This window comes from Lipophrys pholis (genome assembly GCF_963383615.2).
Source record: "Lipophrys pholis genome assembly, chromosome: 18".
Classification (NCBI taxonomy): domain Eukaryota; kingdom Metazoa; phylum Chordata; class Actinopteri; order Blenniiformes; family Blenniidae; genus Lipophrys; species Lipophrys pholis.
The window spans coordinates 18,607,886-18,630,188 of record NC_137646.1 but is presented as its reverse complement, the minus strand read 5'-3'; the positions used below and the strand labels follow the sequence as shown (position 1 = coordinate 18,630,188).

The 22,303-nt window shown below is 41.4% G+C and overlaps 2 protein-coding genes across 3 annotated transcripts in view; one reads left to right on the top strand and one right to left on the bottom strand.

Annotated features, from left to right (window-relative positions):
* The window catches only part of kcnip4a (potassium voltage-gated channel interacting protein 4a), a 135,037-nt gene extending 133,468 nt beyond the window's left edge, over positions 1-1,569 (top strand). The window contains exons 6-8 of one of the 2 annotated variants that reach the window (XM_080486330.1): positions 806-910; positions 1,003-1,065; positions 1,156-1,569. In XM_080486330.1, the coding sequence (XP_080342456.1) occupies positions 806-910; positions 1,003-1,065; positions 1,156-1,203 (216 nt within the window). In that variant the 3' untranslated portion in view covers positions 1,204-1,569. The remainder of the gene's footprint in view (positions 1-805; positions 911-1,002; positions 1,066-1,155) is intronic. The other variant, XM_080486331.1, reaches the window with a different exon arrangement.
* A 2,111-nt stretch (positions 1,570-3,680) lies between these two features.
* Positions 3,681-22,052, bottom strand: sec24d (SEC24 homolog D, COPII coat complex component). Its single transcript, XM_080486753.1, has 23 exons — positions 22,002-22,052; positions 19,837-20,043; positions 19,273-19,375; positions 18,959-19,095; positions 18,457-18,816; positions 17,973-18,094; positions 17,578-17,689; positions 17,272-17,399; positions 15,517-15,655; positions 15,254-15,369; positions 13,977-14,101; positions 12,285-12,476; positions 12,079-12,172; positions 10,459-10,575; positions 9,374-9,544; positions 8,513-8,609; positions 8,267-8,412; positions 8,039-8,177; positions 7,306-7,424; positions 6,979-7,158; positions 6,199-6,390; positions 5,774-5,863; positions 3,681-5,077 (listed from the first exon to the last, which is right to left on the bottom strand). The coding sequence occupies exons 2-23, from the start codon at positions 19,985-19,987 to the stop codon at positions 4,937-4,939; spliced, it is 3,171 nt and encodes a 1,056-aa protein (XP_080342879.1). The 5' UTR covers positions 19,988-20,043; positions 22,002-22,052; the 3' UTR covers positions 3,681-4,936.
* Positions 22,053-22,303: the final 251 nt, after the last annotated feature.

Sequence of the window (22,303 nt, the reverse complement as noted above, 5' to 3'; positions counted from 1 at the left end):
TTTCAGCTGAGGCTCAAAGGGAATTCCATTAATTTAGCAAGAATCTGCTCATTAATCAGCGCATCCGATCAATGGTGACAGGAGAAAATTTAAACAAAGTGATTTTAACCCCTTGAGGACGGCGTATATTTGGTAACCCAGTATTCCAGAGGTTTTCATATTTCTCACTATATGCATATTATACTTTGTTAGGTTTTACCCAAACACACACCAGACACTAGAAGATCTTTAATTTCATGTATAGCACAAAGACGTAGGTGATAAGCTCTGTCGACAATAAGCTTTGGTTTTTGGGGGTACGTATAATCACAGAAAATCAGCTTGAAATAGGAGATCTTTAACAAGTTAAATCCTCCTGAGATGCACATGAAAAACAGTGGCTGAGCTTCTCCACCGATTTATCCAAATCAAGGTTGGAGCTGATGTCAGCTGACTTAGGGAAAGGGCAATTATCACAGGGTGGACACAAATTGAAACACACTATTTTGGACTGTGGGAGGAAAAAAGAAAACCCGTTCACACATAGTGAAAACAATCAAACTCTACATAGAAGGCGCCCTGACCCCCAGACTCAAACAGTGGTTTTTCTTGATGTCAGGCCCGAGCGCGAACCACTACACCGCCGAGTCTTAACATCAGGAGCAATGTCCTCCTGACACTGAACGAACCTCACTAAGTTTCATTTCCTTGTCTTTTCATGTGTTTTTTTAAGAAGCTCATGCTCCCAATAAACTGCTTATGGAGGGAGTTGATCAATTTGTTTGGCAAATAGAAAAGACCGTTTGATGTAAACTGTGTGTCACAGGAAATGCTGGACATTATGAAGGCCATCTACGACATGATGGGCAAATGCACATACCCCGTACTCAAAGAGGAGACGCCTCGTCAGCACGTAGAAGTGTTCTTCCAGGTAAGTTCTCCGCCTTGTACGAGGCTTCAGAAGCACTCCCCAAAACCCTCTGGTTTGTTTACATCCGTACGTTGCTTTTATGTCTCCAACAGAAGATGGATAAGAATAAAGATGGAGTGGTAACCATAGACGAGTTCATCGATTGCTGCCAAAATGTAAGCGGGGTTCCGGACACGTCTGCACTCATTACTGCTGGCGTCATTCCAGTCTCGTTCACTGCATCGTATCTTTTTTTTTATCCTCAGGATGAAAACATCATGCGGTCGATGCACCTCTTTGAAAACGTTCTTTAACTTTTGGCTGGCTGTCGGAGGATTTGGACGGGATCATCATCTTTAGCTTGGCCCGACCTGGACTCATACTGTGTACAGTGTGCTATGCAGACCTTCCATAGATAAAATATTGTTCATCACAGTGGGCCACTAGACTAGGCAATATGGTGGGAGCACCCTGGCATGAGTTGCCTTTTTAACAATTGCCTGAATGAAAGAGAGAGAAAACTTTAAAATCAAGGAAAACAGAGAGAAATGCCGATTAAAACAATTCGATCTTTTAATGGGAAAAAAAAAATGGCTTGCACAGGTTTCTTGTGTTTCTGTTGCAGCCTTCTTTTATTTACTGCCAACAAAAACTAAATCACTGTGACTTTTTACAGCGTCAAAAATATCAAATGAAATAATGTACCTTGACATTTGTGAGGTTTTTTCCACATTCCAGACTGCCTCTCGATTCCAGAGTGTTCTCACCCAATGTAGTTTCACCATCGTGGTCTGTGTTTTTGCTCTTTGAGGGAAACATTTAGAGAGAGAAAAAAAAAACTGTACATACTATATTATAGATAAAATGTTACACAAGAACTTGTTACAGTCTACCTTTACGCAGTACCGGCTATTTCCACCAGGAGTGCCGCCATTTGGCCCGCCAGAAAGAATGTTTCTGATATATATATATATATATATATATATATATATATATATATATATATTTTTAGAGATGGTGAAGGAGGATCAACTCCTTGTTACCCTTTAACCTATAAGTGAGGAACCTCTTTGAAAAAGGCCTGCTCAACGGTCACGGCTTATATACCGTCTTTCTCGCAGAAGCCGATACATGCCCCTATGAGGGTGGATATCTTGGTTAAAGTCTGACACTGATCTGATTTGGTTCTGGAAAGCTTGGCTTGTAGTTGCCTCTTATACAGGATGTGTCTCGGCATAGACGAGATATGGCTTAAACACTCTACAATTGGGATTTTCCATTGACTTACACTCCAAACTCTGTGCGAAACTTTTCAACTCTGTTCATGTTTACTTGCCAACTACGATTGAGACAATACAAGGATTGTACTGATGTCAAAACCGGACAATTATATTGTTGGTTTGTCTACAGAAGCACACAGGTAGCTATATTTACCACGAGTATGTTAGATGGCAGTATCTTTGTCATAAGATGAATGCTGCTTTCAGTGTATTTCATTTAACTTCATGTATATTTCCTGTAAAGTAAAAGCATCAATCAATCTGTTTTTATTTACATTTCGGAGCACTGTTTCAGGAGTTTACACGAGGAGTGTTTGAGGTTATTTATATGGTGTTATGGTCATTGTACAAAAGATTGTCACTTGTACAGTATTAAATGAAAAAAAAACATGCTTTTGGGTGAACTTCAGGTCTTTAGATTCGTTCATGTAATTCACTGTTTATTGAGAGAGGGTGGAACATTTTGGTTGCTGATGCTCATTTGGTTGTATTATACTCATTATTTTGCAGTTGTCGGCTTCCCCTCCTCCTCCTCCTCCTCTTCATCCTGCGGGATGAAGTCCAGCTGCCCACACCTATTCAGCCTGATTGGCTCCTGCTGTCGCTCATTAAAACCATTATTGGCCCCCAAATGTACACAAACACAAGGCATGCTGGGTAAGAATTTCCCTGACTTTGTTTGCGCAGGAAGTTTGCCTCAAAGACACCACGACTATGAGTTATTGTAAATCGTTTGATAAAGGGGATATTTGCAAGCATTCTCACAATTGATCACTTTGTGTGACAGTTAGAAACACACAGCGATGCATGTTGTCATCCATTGATTTTGTAAAAAAAGAAAAAAAAAGGAGAGATTATGATGTATCTTTTCTCACTTGTGTGTGCTTCAGTCAAGAAATACATGAAGACCTGATGACTTGCGCTTGGATTCTAAACCTGCACGCTTCGCATTTAATGGACAATTTGAATTGCTCAAATGCATTTATTAAAAAAGACCAAACTGCAGCGTCATTATCTACTTTCTAGTATGTCTGCAGGAAATCTCAATGGATGTGGAAATGTGCTTTCTGAAGCTAATGATTTCTGTAAATAATATCCAAAGTGCCAGAGTCAGATGCATCATATTAGTCCAGCAGTTTGGGCCAGGAAGAGAAGAAAGAGAGAGAGAAAAAAAAAAAAAAAAGCTTGCATTTTCTGAAAACTTGCTGGTAGTGACAAATCTGTGTTCCTTACCGCAGACGCATGCATAACCTAAATATCCATCAAAGGCGAGAGCATGGTGCAAATCAAATGATATAGTTCTTAGCTGCTTTTCACTGTACATCAAAACCATCACGCCCCCTAACGGTGGTGAGTGGTCATTGCACAACGGGGGTGAGAACATGTTCACCTCCTGTACGTCCATCTTCTGTATCTGGTTACATTTGTATTGTAATGTCGGTCAAAAAAAAAACTGCACATGTAAACCATACAAAGAAGACAAAGGTGAAAAAAAACAAAAAAACAGCACTTGCAGTCAAGATTTTAATGAGACATAAAGTTGTTTGGGGTTTGGGATGAAATGTACATGGCACACCTAGCCCATAAATTTCTACATGCCTGCTCCAAAAACAAAATATCTGTTCAGATTTCCAGTTCAATTCAAACCGTCAATAACCACCAAGAATAGTAAGGTATTGAAATTACCTGAGATAAGTTTGCATACAAACCAAATAGACTTAAGTCTTGGTCGTAAACCTCTAAGCACAATATTATTTTTAATAAGTTTCAACCACTATATCAACTTAAGGCAGGTGGCAAATTTTTCTTTTTTTTTTAAACACAAGTTGCACTTTTCATGTACAAAAGAAATCATAACTGTGTAGTACGTACACAATATCAGACAATATTTATAGAATGTATATGAAGAATTACATATAGGCCTCTAAGAAAAATAAGCAATGCAGTACAGTACTGTTGGAAAAGAATTAAAATGTTAAAGCTGGAATGCATTTGTGTGATTAAACAAAGCCCGCAGTCATTTACAAAGATGATCGTTGTGTTTAGACTGTTTCCCTTTTAAAAACTGTTCCTTAATCTTTCTCTTAAGGACGGGGGACATTTTCCATCCAGTCACCGTTGATGCAGTATGACGGTTTTGTTCACATCACCGTGTACTCAAAGCTCCAACAGAACATTTTCTGCATCGCTGCATATTGTGGAGATGCAACATGAATGATTGGAGGGGGATTGTTAAGAGGGGCATGTGCAAATCAAATGTCTTGAATGACTTGTGGTGTAAAAAAAAAACTGGAACAATTATCTGTCCAGGCTGCCAATAGTGGCTTTTCCTTCACAACGGTTTCTGGTACAATAAGCATTAGTAGGAATCGTTTGTAATGCATTTCCTGTATGAGAGCAGAAGAATGATAAAATGGGACCCCCCCCCCCCCCCCCCCCCTCCTCCTCCCCAGAAAAAAAAAAAAGTTGAATATTCTTTGAGCATTTACTTATTTTAAAGACTATATCTAGAAATAACCTTTGCATCTAAAGTGAAAGGAAAAATGTTTTAACCGATTGAATACACAGTGGAGGTTCTGCCAATAGGCTTCATGCCAAAAAGCATTTCAGCCGCAAGCACGGCTGTCATTCCAGCCAGTCCATCACACAGTGTGTCCGCGGTTTCATTGCTGGATGCATTTTGTTCCTCCAGATTCATGGAAGGTTCCTCAAGCGGCACGTGGTTATTTGGAGATCATACTGTGTGTACACTCTGGGGGGGGGGGGGTTAAGTGAGCAGCTGCCTGATCTCTCGGTGAACGTAGCAAAGGAAGTCCATGTAGGAAGCTCCGCCGTGCAGACCTTTGTCCTCCACCAGGAACTGACGGAACAACATCTCTGGTTTGTCTCTCTGCTTCACTATCTGGAGCTGTGGGGAAGAAAGCAAAATACCATATATTTTCCTGTTGTGTTACAGTACATATGACAACTTCCACAAGCTTCATTCTTCCAGCCTCCTTTCACCTGTCCTCACTGTGCTGATAGATTACAATTTGCATGTTATGTCTGACGGTGATTATTAGAATGTGACTGGTACCTCATCATAAACCAGGGAACTGACTACTTTTTCATAAGAGCAGAGTGGAGGACAACTTATAGCTTGGTCCACAAGAATCTTAGTGATTAATGTGGCCACTTGTGAAAATGACCTGTTTACCTCTGGACTAGTGGTTGGATTTATTTAACATGTTTTTGTTTTCTTATCTAAAGGCATGGGATTGCAGGTATATCTACAGATTCTGGGTATTGTACACACAAAGAATGAAATGTAACTATTGTGTATTTATCAAATGTACAATAGTTCTGAGCCTGCAATAATCTGCTTTTTATACAATAATACTATTTGTAAAGTTAAAGCATTTGTATCTACATGGCAACTCCTGAGTAGACTGTATTTACATCAAAGCCCCACTAGAGGGAAGCAAAGAACACTCTATGCCAGACAGCTGCTGTATATTCAACTCTGCATTACCGCCAGCAAGATGTTTTATGTGCTATTTTTGTCACATTTTAAAGAAAAACAAACCTGCTTGTGTAAAGTGTGCTGCTTGTGTAGTTGTCTTACCCTCATAGAGTTCGGCCTGTTGTCAAGAAGGTCATTGATGATGGACCGGACCTTTGTTGACAATGGGTTGTCCAGTTCTGGGAGTGCACACTGTAAAAAAAACAAAAAAACAACAACAACACACATTTAGTGGTTTAATGGAAATGGGTTCAACTATATACTATACCAAAAAGCAGTATGGGTCATGGATGGATTTTCTCGATTTCATTTCAAAATTAAATAAATTAGAAATGAATGATTTGTTGTTGTTTTCTTTTTTTAAATAAATCCTTCATAAATATTCTGATGGTGTGTTCGGGCATAGAGCATTAATGAAAACTGAATCGCTCTTGGAACTTTACACACGTGTGTCGTACAAACACCAAAAAAAGTCAAACGCCTCATCTACGACCTCCAACGGTAAATTCGTCTAAATGAATTCTGACCATGTGTCCTTGCAGGTGGGCGAGGGAGGGCAGGTTGAAGATGCTCTGGACGAGGTCAGGAGAAACGGCTTGACCCAGCCACAGAAACATGACGTGGCCGTTCTCCAGCAGGAACATGCCAGAGTCTGTGAGACGCTCCTCAGAGCAGCGGACGGTGGCAGGAAGCCCCTCACTGCTCGTGTCGATGTTGTGCTGGGAGAGAAAAAAAAACAAATGCAGGGATTACCCACTGGTACATCATAATCCAGTTCTCAGGTTTACAAAATCCAACTGTTTTCTACAGTGTGTACGAGCCGAGAAAGTTCTCTTACCGTGACCAACCTGAACTAGTGGTGAACTAAACGGTTGATGAAAAAACTACGTTTACTCCTGATAGGGGGATTACTCATTGGAACTTTTTAAACAGCCACACTCTACAAAGCAGCAGCAACAGTCACTTAAATGAATCCCGACACTGAGAGAAAACAGCAGTTCTTCATCCATTCACACAAACGTGAAGGCATAGGTGCGCTGTTTCTTCATAAAATATTCATATCAAGGTCACAGAAAGTCCATATTGGAAGTGTTTCTTAGCACAGACTGATTTAGAAATGGAAAAAAAAAAGATGAAAAAAAGTTATGTACCAATAGATGCATTTGATAGTATTTATACCTGATCCAAACATGACTAAAATCAACATTCTCCTCGTATGAAATCGTTGTAGTTATATCTGGAAATTTATTCACGGTATGTCGGGCCAAGTGAATGTATGAAAAGAGAGCCGTGTGTCAGTTCCCTACCAGGGGTGTGAGGCGTGGGTAGAGCAGCAGCTGTGTGGCCTCCACTCCCATGGCCATGACCGACAGTCTCAGTTGCGCCCGGTCGTCGGTGGGGAGCTCGGTACTGCTCACCAAGGGAGCAGTTTTCATCAGGCCGTTCATGTAAACTGGGAACACTTTCATGAGATCAGGCAGGATGAGCTACAAGTGGAAACAGGCACATAAACCTTACTGTCAGTGACGCAGAATGCCTTCAATACCATATCACTGTCGTAATGTGCATATTAGGTGACACACAGTTGTTTCCTAAATAAAATGAATCTTTCCCAGGTATCATCCTGCACTGACCTGGCTGGCAGCAGAGGGACTGGCACAGTTCTTCCTGTAGCAGGCCAGCATGTGGGCCGTCTGGTTGACCAGGATCTCCCTCACATTCTTTAAAGGCTGGTTTAATATGGCACGGTACGCTGGAAGGGAACAATAAATTGTCAGAAAGAATACAGCCTTGTTGAGTTTTGCATGTTCTCCCAGTGTGTATGTGGGGTTTTGACAGGTACCACAGTTTCCTCTCACATTACTAAATGTGACCGTTTGTCTGTTTGAGGGATTGGTTTAGCACATATTCTGCTGGGAACCCCTCCAGCACCAATAGGATGGAAAAAGCGGGTAAAAAAGATGGAGAGAGAAAAACATTTGGGCCGAGGAAAGGAGAACTCAAGAGAGGTGAAATGCAGCACCAATAAATGCGGGCAACTAAAGGTCAGTAATATACAGCTGCACTTAAAAGTTCCAGGCTGTCGAGGGAAACATGTGGTACTAATTTCCAAAAATCATTCTGCATTTACTCATAAATCTCTGAGCATTATTAGATTATCAGGTGATCCACAAGCGACGTTCAACAAAGGTCAGATGATACCCAAGTACATCAGCAGGCTGCATTACAGTCCTAAATAAAGGCAATTAACTGCAGGGAATGACTCATTCCTCACATAAGACTGATTAAAGATCATGACTGAAATACATCTTTCTGCTTAACAGATGATCTTTAATGCATTTCACTTCAACGGGAAACATCACTGACCTGATTTGGCGAAGAAGTTGATGAGCGAGTCGGTCTCACAGCTCTTGTACAGCTCAGATAACTGCGAGCTGCAGTTCAGGCTGATGTTATGTATGCGGAGACGCCGCTGCCCGTTGATGGTGGTGTACAGCAAGGCGCACTGAGACGTGGAGTTCAAAGGTTGATTTAGCACCAACACAATAGTTTCCACTTAAAAAAAAAAAAAGTAGGATTTATGTGCAAACAGACCTGTACGAGTGCTCCGCTCTCCTCACTGAGATTGTCATCGTGCTTGAACTCCACCGTCACCGCCTTGTCACAATCCACAGCCGCCATCTCGATGTCTGTTGTGTTGTTCATGTGAATGGCACCAAAGAAGTCTGTGGCCCTGAAGCCTGGAGGAGGACACACACACACACACAGACGCTTGAACCACGGGGAGTTTACAGGACGCGTCAAAACAGAGGAGTTGAACAGTATGAGCAGACGCGTCACCCGTGCTGGTGCGAACTCGCATTATGGAGTCAAAGCCGAGGCTCTTCTGTACGTCTTTCCTCAGGTCTCGTAGGAAATGCTCGCCGTCCGTCTCCACCTGTCAACAGAAAGAGATTTCAGAGGGGAGAGTGAGAGACACTGCTTGTCCCCACCCTCAGAGATGCGCTAAATGCAAACGTCACTTTTCTTTTAAATAATGGGACCTTGAGCCAGCAGAGGGCAGTGTTCGCTTCTCAGTGTTTATTACTGTTTACACAGTAATAGTATAAAACTTTACATTCTTATTATGAATTAGTATTTTTTTGTGTTTGATGAAAACAGCAGTTATTCATAATGTTCTGGCCTGCTGTATTTATGATAGATGAGGTGTTGTACTTTTGTTAGGGTGAGTTTCAGAGCCACTTATAATACTACTGCGTTGTACTTTGTGTGGCTGAAAAAACAAATAATTGTCCACATGTCTCCTTTGTGAACTGTCCAGAGAGCTGAAATGTTTCTCTGGGGGTAAACAATATAAAAAAAAGAACAACATGGTACTATTATTACTATTATTCATTCCATTGGAAACTTTATAGTTTATAAGCAGATATCAGCATTGCGCTTACGCAGTGTGCTACTGCAGTCTGGAGCCACTTCCCATGCTTGCTGCACCAATCCTTTGGGACAGTTCAACATTAGTGTGTAGATGCTGTGCCAAACTCATTATGAGGATACAACTTGCTTTTATTAGGCTGTTCCTGTGTGGCAAAAGCAGGACTTCTTGACGTAATTACAAGAAATAAAACCCCTGGTTAATCCCCGTTACCTGTCTGCGTGGAGCACCACCGTGTGTGTTCTGTGCATAATGGAAACAGCTCGTACCTGGAAGTTGTTGTACTTGTAGACGGAGCCTCCGGTGTGCGACGGCACGTCAGCCATGCTCGCCAAGTCCACGTACTGGCTGGGGAAGAGGAAGAGGTCCACACAGCAGCCGTGCGCCACACAGTCTTTGGACAGCTGCTCGTACACGGCTTTCTGAGGCTGGAAGAGAGTCTGAGGGAAGAAAACAGGGATGTTCACTCGGGTGAGACTGCACGATTCAGGAGTGTTTCTCTCATACGGTTTAAGATTTTAGCTTCAATCAACTCCCCCTCAAAATAAAAAAAATTAAAAAAACATTCAAGACTGAAATAATCTTAAAATACTTTACAGAAGTACTTTTAGACAGAGTTGCGTTGAGTATTCTCACTCTACACTTAAATAGAAAAAAATAGATACTTGTATTAAAAAAATGCAGATTTCTTTTCTTTTTTTACTGAAGGAAACATTAAAGATAAGTGCCATTCTAAAATGCACTCTAATTCAAAAGCACAAAATAAAGATTACTAATAAGGTTAGTAAAAAAAGTACAAAGCAGAATGGAGGTGAACTTCAGATGAGTACACAACAAGGTTATAATATATTCAGGCATATTTTGTACTATGCGTATATCAGGACCTACAAAGACACATATAGTAGCTTTTTGCCCGAAGTTCACTATTCACTTGTGCATACTTTAAAACGGACTGGATATTTTTGTGAGTATAAGTTTCTACAAGTAGATTCATCCTGATTGAACTTTGCCGATTCTATATTATTACTGACCTTAAAATTATACAGTAGTTTTGTGTACTTGAATATATCCTTAGTTGTGGTAAATGTTCATACATAATAATTTTCAAGATATACTCAGGACTAAGTTTTAAAAAAAATTTTTAACCACAATAGTTACCAAAACTCGCAAACTTGACTCATGTAAACATTTTAGTCTAAAGCAAGGTGGAATTATAAATGTGTATCATGAATTTATTTTGAGTAAGATTTCTAACACCGTGTGCAGACACAAGATCTGTATCGGTTTGACATGAGTACTTAGCCACTGCTGTATTTTGTGTGTCGGGGGTTTTAGGACACTAAGACGGACTCACTTTCTCTTTCTCGGTGTTGACCAGCTTTTTGTCATCCCTGCTCTTTAGTTTTCCCGGAGCCTCGGCGGTGGGCATGGACGAATGGAAGATGAAGAGCTTTCCGCTACATTCTGCAGCCTGGAGGGACGATGGTGAAGAAAGAGAGGAAGATTTCAAAAAGAAGAATTTATTCAAGATGTGCAGCAGAGCTCCACAGGAAACTCAGAATGGGCCGAATTCAGCAAACATCCTCATACTGAACTTACAGAGTGCCCTCGCTAAGTTCCAGAGTGAAACGTTTTCAGAAGATAAAGAAAGATGTGATATTTGATTCTCTATGTAATATATCTGACCTCTCCGCCGTTGTTTAAGATCACAACTGTTTCCAATTAGAAAGCTGCGTGTGGACTTTTCCTTTTGTGTGTGCCAAACACTGACATCATAGCGCTGCTTGTAGGATTTCAGGTAAACACAAACACATCAGGTAAAGAAAAGGCTGCTTTGCTCGGCTCGCGTGAACCAAATACGTTTATATTTTTATTTCAATTCAAATCGTTGAGATTTTGGTTGAAAAAAAAATTATACATAACAATGTTTTGGTTGCACTAAATGTTTTCTCTTCAAAAACAAAAACAAAAACAAAAAAAAACTATTTAGAACCTTAAGAGTCCAAAGTCCTGCCACTCATGGAGTTTGGCAAACAGGAAAATTTCTTGTTCAGCAACTGGGTTTCTGTACCTTTAACCCTTCATGTGGCTCATGCTAATTATCAAAAGAGGCATTATTTGTGTTGCATTCCTTCTAATAAAAGAAGCACCACAGTACTTTGCTCCTTATTATATTCCCACTTTGATTGATACGCTGTGTAGTACTGATCTGTACTACTATCCTATGAAGGCAGTGTGTGGTCAACAAAAACAGAAACTAATGAAATATTTGGGTTATTATGTGTAAAATGGAGGTGATCATTTGCAGTATTGTTTTGTTTTCAGTGTGTGTTAAGCTGGGCGGCAATCTTTAAGGAGGGACTAAAAGCAATTCAAAGATTTTGTTCATGAAAAATGGTTCATCAACAAAACTTCTACAAAACTTGTGAATTCAGTCACAAGTTTTGTAGAATTGACTTGTACGGTGTGTCTTATACTGACTTTAAAGTACTGAAATGCAGAAATCTCCCCCATCGCAGCGTTAAAAAGAAATTATTTTGACAGATTTTAGTAATTGTCCTATAAAGGGTTTATGCTTTAGGCTCAGATTAAGGTCAAGGGGATTTTGAAAGTCTCAGCGTGAGCACTGCTCTTCACACAGTTTAGAAGATGGTGCCTCCCAAGTAAAACTACTTGGTTTACTTCCATAGTTTCACTTTTGTCCTGGCTGGAGGTGGGATCATCATTATTATTATTATTTTACTATTTCAACATGTAATCTGAACACCTGAGCCAAGACAGCCTTTTCTTTCCATTTATATAACTTCAAACTACAAAAACATACTTTTGTTAAACTGTATGTCCTGTACTTGTCTCACTCCCAGAAAATTTAACCATTACCCCCAAACAACAAAGCTAAACTATTATAAGTAACCGTGATTGAAGCAGGCTGCACTGTGTCCCACATGTTGACAGAAGTCACCCAGTGACTGACCTTAAATGCCTCCACACCAGCCTGGATGACGGGAGCAAAGACCGTTTCGCTTTCGTTGGTGTCTGCAAACATGTCAGGGATCTGGTCCAGCAGGCTGAAGAGAGAAGGACGAACCATTATAGTTTAGTCCGAGTGCCGCACAGCTCAAGTCAGTGCCTGGACTGAAGAGCAGAAGCGTCTCTCAACAACCAACCGCAAGAGCTTACTTGTAGATCACAGCTCTGGAGTCTTGGTAGTTCACGAGGAAGCCATCGAGCAGTGGGACAAACATCTCCGCCGTGTCCGACACCACCATCATCTGCGGCTGGGCCAAAGCGCTCTTCACGTTGTAGAAGTGGAGGATCTTGTTGTAGGTAACAAAGCCCACCTTGATGGGTGAACTCTCCAAGCCTTCGTCTCTGGCAGGGAGAAGAGAGAGGAGGAGGAGGAGGAATGTATGAATTCCAGGATGGTTGCGTCAAAAGAGGTGAATTTTCAGGTCTACAGAGGCAGCCTTTTATTCCTGTTGATGTCAGAGCTGTTTGTCTGCTCTCGTGTGGGAAGAAACAGTCTGCCAAGCAATATACCATGAATCCGAAAGCAAAGCAGCGAGAACTGTGAGAGATTTACTGGGAGCAAAGTGAAATCCAACGTGATGTTTGACATGTCTGCATGCTTTAGTGTGGAGAATGATAAAGTGACTACTGCAAGTTAACAAAACCCGAAAATCTCATAAATAAAAAGTATGTTTTCCTTCATCAGAGCCGCCTGTTGTGTTATTCTTTTTCCTTTCATTATTGCAGCTCAGCTCACTGCCTCTCATCTGCCCAGTGTCTCAACAGCCTCTGAACATTATTTCTAGTTTAGCAGACAAGGAACTGAAGACACAAAATCCCTCAGACATGAACCAGAACGCTGGATATTCTGGTGGCTCTGCTGAGCATGATTATAACTCAAAACCTCTCGCTGCAACTGTAACTCTAAAGCATTCTCCACCGACACTGCCAGCTGCTGGTCTGTTTGTTGGTCTCTCGCCTTAAATCACGCACCAAGAAGCATGCAAATTGACTGAGCGTGTGCGGGGAATATGCCATCCCACGGCTCATCTGTGAGCGTTGTTTACAGGTGCTTCTGGCATAACCACATTCGGAGGAGCTTATTTATTGAGCTCTTTCTCAGGGCAGATGAAAAAATACCAGCGATGATGAAAAATGTAATTTGAAAGGCTCGGCCTACATCTGCATTTTGTTAAACTGAGCTCCGTCTTTATCTGTACCGAATAAAACACAAATTTGGGGAAAATACAGCAGGACGGTGCTGGATGTTTAATGGCCTGAATGCAGTGCTATGAAACTAAGGATGAGGTTCATACACATCCGAAGAGTGGCTTATCTTCGGTTCGTTGTTTGAATGATGATGTCATGGCAGCGAGGAAATATGAAGAGAGAAGCATTTCTATGTTAGTTTAGTAACATCATGCTCTCCCCGAGATAAATCCGTCACTTTCACAGTAACGCTGACAACAAACCCAAAGTTGCCAGCACAACAAAGCCGAGTGTTTTGGATGCCTTTCAGAGACGAGTGCTCGCACGGGGATATCTTCCATTTCGGGCAGGTTGGGCACCCTCCCGCACCGATGCTCCCAACCGGCACAACTTTGTGTGGTGCAGCTGAAGTGCAGGCCCGCTCTGCAAGACTGCAGGGAAGCCCTTTTTTGGCAAGGTGTGAGTTATGTGTCGGCTGTGATCTATTCCTCAATTTCCAACCGTTTAAATTTATTGAGAATATGCAGGACGAGTAAAGGATACGAATGAAAATAGAAGATGCACGTGATCTCTTATCAGAGTTGTCAAAAATACTCAAATTTGTGTAGAAAAAAAAAAGAAAAAAAAAAAGGACACGTCTTTCTGTGTGTATACCTGGGCAGCGTCTCCAAAACAGTCTTGAGCTCATCACATATCAGTTTGACCAGGCCACTCTTGATGTTGTTATAGGACACATCAATCATGAAGATGTAGGCAGGAGGATTCGGGGCCTTGTTATTCTGTGGGGGTGAAAAGAAAAGCAGCCGGCGTGATGAATGAGTGGCTATTTTGAAATCTTTCCAGGCAAAAACAGTTTCTAGATAAATGACAGAGAACAGTTCCCTCTGAAGACCTATAATAGAGTTTGAATAAATACGTTTCTGGTGTCCTCTTAAGTGCCATAATCACAGAATGATACAACAAGAAAACTCAAATCTATGCTTTTTATTCTATGTTTCTATGTGTTTATGTTGTCATCTGTCAGTTAGACAATGTTATGTTTCCACAGTTACAAACCATGACAAGACATTCTATGACAGACTTTTGTTTAGTGGCTCGCCTGCAGAGATTGTTTATAAGTTGCAATAAACACAGCAAAAGTAGGTCAGTACGGCTTGGCCAACTCGCTTTGACCCTCTAATCCTGTTTTAATAGCTGCAGAGTCCCTGGGGACGTTCAGTGAGTAATGAATCCTGAGATAACAAAGCAATTGATATTGATTTTAATATTCTAATGACACATTTCAATTTGATTATTGTTAGTAAAAACCTGCTGACTCATCAGTATAATGGAAGTATTTATTTTGTGTATGTTTGATTGGGGAAAACCACAGACTTCCATTATTATCGCTACACAATCTATTTTTGTCTTATTCAACATTTTTCTGCAGCAGACTTGACGAAATGTGTTAAAAATAGTTACTACATTTTCCAATTTAATATTTATTACAACAGTCATCAACTATTCTAAAACTGTTGAATCTTGTGGACGGCTTCCTTCTTATATAATTGACTTAAATTTCTGCAAAGAAATCATAATTTTTGCATTTTAATCTAAAGGGGGTGTAAAACTGTAGTTACAATAGAAGCCTAAGGACCACATCTTATTAACAAGTTTCATCGCAACAAAAACAATTTTTACTTTCTAATCATCATGGCTCTGAAAAAACCCACAGCCAGAGTGATCTCAATGAATGGACCTCACAACTCCATGAATTTACTGAAGGGCATAAGGGTTAACCACGTATAGAAGAACAAATGATAACTCATTTACAGTGGTGACTATTCAAATGGCAGGGCCCTTACTGGGAGAGGAGGAAGGAGAAATAAAACATAACATAAGAAAACCAGCAACACTTATGTGCCATCAGTTGTGGAGTGGGCATCAGGTACCTTGCAGTAATCCATAGTGGCCACAAACTCATAGGAGCCCAGAGACAGCTCAGGCCTCTCATAGAAGTCAACCCTCCGGCCCATGTGATCAAGGTGTTGGAAGTAGAAAACAGGCACTGGGGGGAAAAAAAAGAAAAATGTTCACAATATATTTATGGCTTTTCCTTAAATTGCAATAAATCCCAATCATGTTGGTCTATTCAGCTGCTCCTGACATTACACTTGGCTGGTCTTTGACGGCACTGCTTCATATGACATTGTACCTTCATTGACACAGTTGCAGAAGCCACACTGGAAGCGCCGGCCACCATCGATGAACTGCATGTAGGGACACATGTAGGCTTTGCATCGATTGCAACGCACTGGGCCCGTCTCGCCATGGTCCACCACGTACAGAGGCGTCTACGAAAGGAACATACACAGAGGATTAGCAAAGTTTTTAACGGCAGCTGTAAGAGTAAATCAGAGCCTTCTATTAAAAAAACATTGCCTTAGAAGGACACTGATGACTGTAGCACTTGTACGAACTTAACTTAACTCTTGGCATAATATACAACGTGAGATGGTTTATTTCTTTTTGGACTGTGTACGTTCCCTGTGGCGCTTTTTATTTCTCTTCTTGAAAAGTAAATCTAATATCTGCTCTATCTTACACACTGTGGCACTATGGCTGCCAAACAAACATGCTCCTTCACACGTAAAGCATTCGCTTGTTGCAGAAAATGAATGGTTAGTTGTTTAGTCTAATACAGCACCGTTGCTCAGCAGCATGAGCCAAGCTGCAGGTGATGGAGACTACCGTCACAGTCTTGTTTAAGGCTTTGTGCAGGCTTTGACACAAGACAAATTGAAATCTTCGAAATGAGCTCGAATCCGACAAACACATTCAAAGACGAAAGAAAGGTTTATTATCGGATCGGCGGCTTCGGGGATGGAAGCTTAAGTGTTTCCAGTATCTTGGGGCCGTTTCCCATGCTCAGAGAGCAAAACTCATTGGATTCCAAATTAAGTCTGTGTCTTTAGGATATTGGCAATTTACCCCTGCAATGCAACAATCTAAGGTTGGATTTCTTTCTGTACGAAGCTTCTTTCTTCCTCGTGCACGCTGGCCTGACCTCGCCAATTAGCCAGATGAGATAAAGCTAACATTACCTAAAAAGGCCTGTTGGTGACCGAGACAAAGGGAGTGCAGGGGGAAAATATCTGAGGCGAGATTCTTGGAGCACACAAAAGGAAGTTAGTCTTGAGACAAATTTACTTGTCACAGTGTGGCAAAGTAGATATACAACCAGTACACTTCTTTACATGTATATATTGATAATTGAACTGTGATGTGATCGTTTGCATTCTCTCCTCTCTATAAGAATATCTTCAGTTTGAGTCCAGGTTTAGGCCTTTGTGTGCTGAATTTGCATGTTTTCAGGGCTTTACATCCCCTGACAGTCCAAAAACCTGCATTTGAGGTTCGTTGGTGGCTTTAAACTGCTAGTATCTATCACCACCCGTCTCTCTGTCTTTGCTTCGTCATGAACTGTACACTGCCTTGACCCACAGTCCACTGGGATCAGCTCCAATCTCCACACACAACTCTGAGTTAGATAAGTTGGACTGTCCTAAATCCCACAGCAGGAAAGCGTGAATGTAGGACTTGATAAAAATGTGAAGCTCCGACATGAGATTATAAGACTACCCTGGGGGAAATACTGCAATTTAGAGTTCCTGCTGCATAAACATGCACTCTGACAGGAGTCCCAAGATTCATGCCTCATTATTGAGATGACAAAGGTACGATTTCACGAACGGAGTCAAGTCTGAGGACACAAGTGCTTTGATGTGGGATGAAAAGTTGAACATCAACACATATTTGGAAATATATTTGCATTTATGCTTGCAGGAGCTGAACTTTTCCCACATTCAAACAAAAGTAAATGTCTTCTTCCCGGGTGTCTGACCAGGTGATTTTCTATCATTACCAGCAAAGATCAACAGTCTTTGTTGCTAAGAAAACTGTAACTTACCTCATTCTTTGGCAAGCTTGCAAAGGGTTTAATGATGGAAGCCAGAGGTACTTGGCACTGTTTGGCCAGATCAGCCGTGCAGGGCAGTGAGTAGGTTGTGCAGCGTATGAACCTGGGACTGGCATTGCCTGGAGATCACAGAACAAAGATTCAACACCACTGATATTGTGACATTTCTTATTCCATGTTGCTTGAGAGAAATTAACATTTAATCTACTATTGTTTACATTACCCCAGGAAACACAAAACGATTGTATAGTTTGTAGGTGAAACTGGAAGATAATGAGAAATACTATTTCGTGTTACCTTGATCCTGCACGGTAAAATCTGTGGTGACCAAAGGTGGAACCTGTCCTCTGATGTTTGTACTGAAGACCTGCCCCCCTTGTTTTACTTGGTCATCCTGGATGACTTGAATCTGAAGAAAAACGCAAGTTATGGATTACAGAACAACCTGACAATTCATCTTAATTTTCAAGTACCTAACAGGGAAAAAAGTAAAATATCCTTTCTCTCGGCACTCATACACAAGTAGCTTAATCTGCATTTAATTATTAAAAACAATGTAAAATATGTTGCCCACTAGAAAACATTTAAGCAACTATTATGCTGCGAGTTAAGGGCAGAAAATGTGGAGTGACAAATGTGATATGTTGGAATGTGAAGTTACGCAGTCGCAGGGGGATTAGCCGTCTACTCACTGGACTCGGGATGGAGTCAGGGTCCAGTTTCTTCTGAGGTGGGCCTGCCATTGCGGCTGGTGCTCCAGGAAAGGCGCCTGGCATACCTGGCTGAGGCCCAGCTAATTGTCCCCCAAACGGACCTACGCATTCAGAAAACATATTGCATGTGAATCAATCAATCCATCATATTTTTGTATAGCAGTTACGTGTAACTCAAAGCAACTCAGATTAGACATGAAAAGCAAAGTGAATTAATGCAAATCTATTAACATAAAGAAATACATTAGCATCTATCTTCTTTCTATTTATGCCTACACCTACATGCGTGCACACAAACCTTTACTTTTATATTCATCAAAGGAGTTTTATCATTGAAGCATATCGAGGTTTTTTGTGTAATTTTTGTCTGAAGGGATTGTATTTTATCAAAGCGACGAATAATACTGCTCGACAAGTGCTTATTAAATGACATGAGCTCAACTTCTGTGGTGTTTATGGTTACCTGGTTGCTGTGGGTATCCTGGTGGACCACTGGGTCCAGGCCCAGGCTGCTGGAAACCTCCCGGACCTGGAGGAGGTGATCCAGGAAAGGGTCTCCCCATTCCTGCCATTGGTGGACCAGCCATTGCCTGACCAGCCATTGGTGGACCAGCCATTGCCTGACCTGCCATTGGTGGACCAGCCATTGCCTGACCTGTCATAGGCAGCATGCTTGATGGGGGTGACTGTGGTGGAGACATCTGGGGTGACATGACGGGTGACTGCGGGGTTGGAGGCTGCCCCATTGCTGGAGGAGGTGCTGTTTGAAAAGGCTGCTGAACCGCAGAGCTTGTTGGAGGAGGGCCCTGCATGGGACCAGAGGCTGCACAATAGAGAAAAGGTACAATCTACTGAGTCAAGGCTGCATTTATTCTAATCCCTTTCTCAGCCCTGCCACTGAATTACTCTAATCAAAGGGTCTGCATGATCTGAAGCAGGAATAAATGGGTAAATTGAGGAGGTACCATAGTTGCCCAGGTTCATAGCGCTCATCTGATTGGTTAGCGGCTGTGCTGGAGGCGGGCCAGGTGACGCCATGCTGTTGTACGGTGCTTGTGGAGGTTGTCCGTAAGGAGCTGACCCAGCGGGTGGAGCAGGGTACCTAAAGAATATGACATGTCAGCGTTGTTATACTGAGAGTACTACATTTCAAGTCTGTAAACAGCAAACAGCTTCAGATCTGCACAGTCTTCTTCAAGTCCTCTGATGAAATAAACAGCGATTGTATCTGTTTCAGGAAAACCATTTTAAGCAACTGCTGCTCAAAGAACACAATTACCTTTGTGGATGAGCACCGTTTTGCTGGACATTTGGATTGTACTGACTGGATACCGGAGGTGGTGGCATGCCAGAGGCCAAGGAAACTGGAGATTTCATCATACCTGAGGTGAGTTAAAAGACACCGTGCATTTTTGTCCTCATTGTGTCAACATAAAACGAGGTAACTATTATTCAACTGACAGGGATCCAGCGGCTAGGTGGGGTTGCAGCAGCATATTGTTTGCATCACAAAAGCATTATTGTCGTTTTTCTTTATTTCTAGAGAAACAATTGTACTTCTAGTGAGACTTGGGGACTTTGAATTATACACCACAGCTCACTTCAATGTGCAGTGACATTAAAAATAAGACAAATGAACTCCTGGTGTCTGTACCCAGGCCTCTGATACTGGACATGCATGCTAAAACACTATTATTTGAAGGTTGGGCAATACAGAAAACATTTTTTAAAAGAATATTAACCATTACTCATGCTCATTCAGGTGGCAAGACTGAACCTGTTAAATGAAAGCCTGACGTCCATGTCAGGAAACAATCCAAAAATGAAAGCAAAAGTACTTTACCTGCAGGCGGAGCAGTGAACGCCTGAGGCGGCCCACTGTAGTGCCCGTACATAGGCTGTGGAGGACCAGACCCAAATCCACCTTGGTAGCCTCCCATCCCTGGCTGTGCCTGGGAGTACGGAGGTGCAGCAACATAACCCTGTTGACTCATAGTGGCGGGATGGCCGTCACTGTCTTCTCATGCCAAGAGGAAGGACTTTCAACAATCTGAGGAGGTGACGTCATAAAATTTGAAGCAAGCATAACATATTCAGGTATTCAGCTCTTCAGATACACTTCAATACAAGACCGAAATAAACTTTGCACAAGTAGTCAGGAAAATACCTTGTTAGATTATTTGTCATAATGACGCTTCTAAACAGGGGGTGTCAAACACAAGGCCTGTTGGCCAAAGCGGGTCCACAAAAGGCTCCAATCCGGCCCATGAATACATCATGCAAATTGAAATAAATGCAAAGGAAGCATTGAATTTCTAGGACTTTTTAAGAGTAGCAGGTGTAACGCAACAGCAGAGACAACAGTGATGCTGCCATGAAAGCTCGCCACCTTGATGCTACCGAACTAGAGTCAACTACAATGAGTTTGACACCCCTGCTCTAAACAAATAATCTGCCGTCAATAAATAGTGCTGAAATTATAAGGAACATGCAGTTGTGGGATGAACAGCAAAGCCATTATATCTTGTTTATTCATACTGAAAATCATCCAATCCAAAAGAAATATAAACAAACAATAATTATTTATTCTTGTTTGTTTAATTATTATTTTAATTCTATTATTAAAATAGAACAATTTCCTTTTTTTCATAGGCACAATCCAAATACTTAGCTCTACAAAAACGTAGGTTTTCAAAAGTTTAAGATGCATTGCCAAGAATTAATACAACAATGAAATACGCTTTGAAACATAAATCTTCAGCTTTTTCACAGTGCAGTTGGATCAGTGTTTTGGCTCCGATTGATGCATGCACATGGACTCATTTGATAAAATGGAGCATGTTTACCAGCCACATTGACAAAAGCTGATATTTGACCTCATACAATCATCAATACTGTGCAACATGACCTTTGACATCATTTACGGGGAGATAAAGCAAGAGATGTTCAGGAGTTCAAGTGACTCACTCCAGTCCGTGTGGTTGTTTTGACTACAATACAGAGACCGCCACCATCAATGTTTCTACAAATATTTGCATTCAATATGACCGCATGGAAAAAGAGACATTCCACGTGGAATAACAGTGCTTGCTTGTCTTACTTTTGGCGTACAGAATGTTAATAAGAACTAGGAGGTTTGTATTTCCGGAAGAAAATGCAGATGTGAATGCCACAGCTGAACCCTAACCCTGAAGTGACAAAAGATCAAAGATCCTCCATAAGGTTTCTCTCACAGCCGCTAGGGGTTAGGGTCACTTACGTCTCTTACAGATTTTTGGGGGATTTATTCAAAAAGGCTTAAATATATGAAAAACAAAGAACATAGCACACATCTCACGAGCTCGGTGCACGTTTTGATATTCGAACGGATCAGGTCGGTTGAAGATTGCTGGAGTAATAGCCAGTCAGAATAACAATAATAAAGATCTGAATGCTTTGTGGCGTTCACATATTGGGTTTTCCTGCCACACGAACACTGTGAATGAGTCATAGGCCTGTAAACTTTTTTTTTTTAAACTAAACTCTAAACCAATTGACCAACAAGAAAAAAAAGGAACATTTCTATTAAATCTATATCCCTGTAAGATATTTGCACCGATGAAAAACCTGTACATTAAAAAAGCATGACGTTCAAGAGTTATCTGCTCAAGTCACTTCCGAGAATTGCCACGTCAAAGACCGTTATGATGGCTAAAGTGCTCAGCATCGCTGTCCTGCCATCAAACCACCTCTAATTAGACACATTTAGTCAGTTGGTTTGACGCCTGCACGTCGTTTTATTAATGAAAACGTAGATTTGGAGCTTATTGAAAGGGCGTAGTAACGTGACACACAGCACGGCAGCTCGTCAGTGACGATTACAGTTTGATAGAAAACAGCTTAGCTAGCTCACGCGGAAATCACAACGAAAAGTTTTTCCCCTGCGCCAGAGACGCGTCGATTCCAAAGACAAACGCGTGGATCAGGCGGATATAGACGTTAGTATTAACGACATAAAGGGTGATTTACCTGGAGATTGGACACAGTCCTCTTCTCCGTCGGAGTGCCACGTCAAACTCCACCAGAGCGCCGGTCGCTGTTGGTTACGCGTCGAAAACCAGACAGCGTCATATGACGTACACACAAAACACGTACAGCTTCCGCTCAGACGTGTCAAAATAAAAGAGCAAACCTTCATAACGCAACATAAGCTGCTGTAAATGCCATCTATTAAGTCTCAGTAAATGCAGCTACGTTTAAATTATTTCAGCATCTTTGAAAACGCTGCGTTTTACTCACTGTTATTGGTCTTTCGGAGTCGTATTGTGTTT

Coding starts and splice junctions, on each gene's coding strand:
- sec24d (XM_080486753.1), bottom strand. CDS start 19,987: ATGAGTCAACAGGGTTATGTTGCTGCACCTCCGTACTCCCAGGCACAG. Junction 19,096..19,272: donor AACGGTGCTCATCCACAAAG/GTAATTGTGTTC, acceptor CATATTCTTTAG/GTACCCTGCTCCACCCGCTG. Junction 7,425..8,038: donor CAACTTCTTCGCCAAATCAG/GTCAGTGATGTT, acceptor GTTCCCTTCCAG/CGTACCGTGCCATATTAAAC.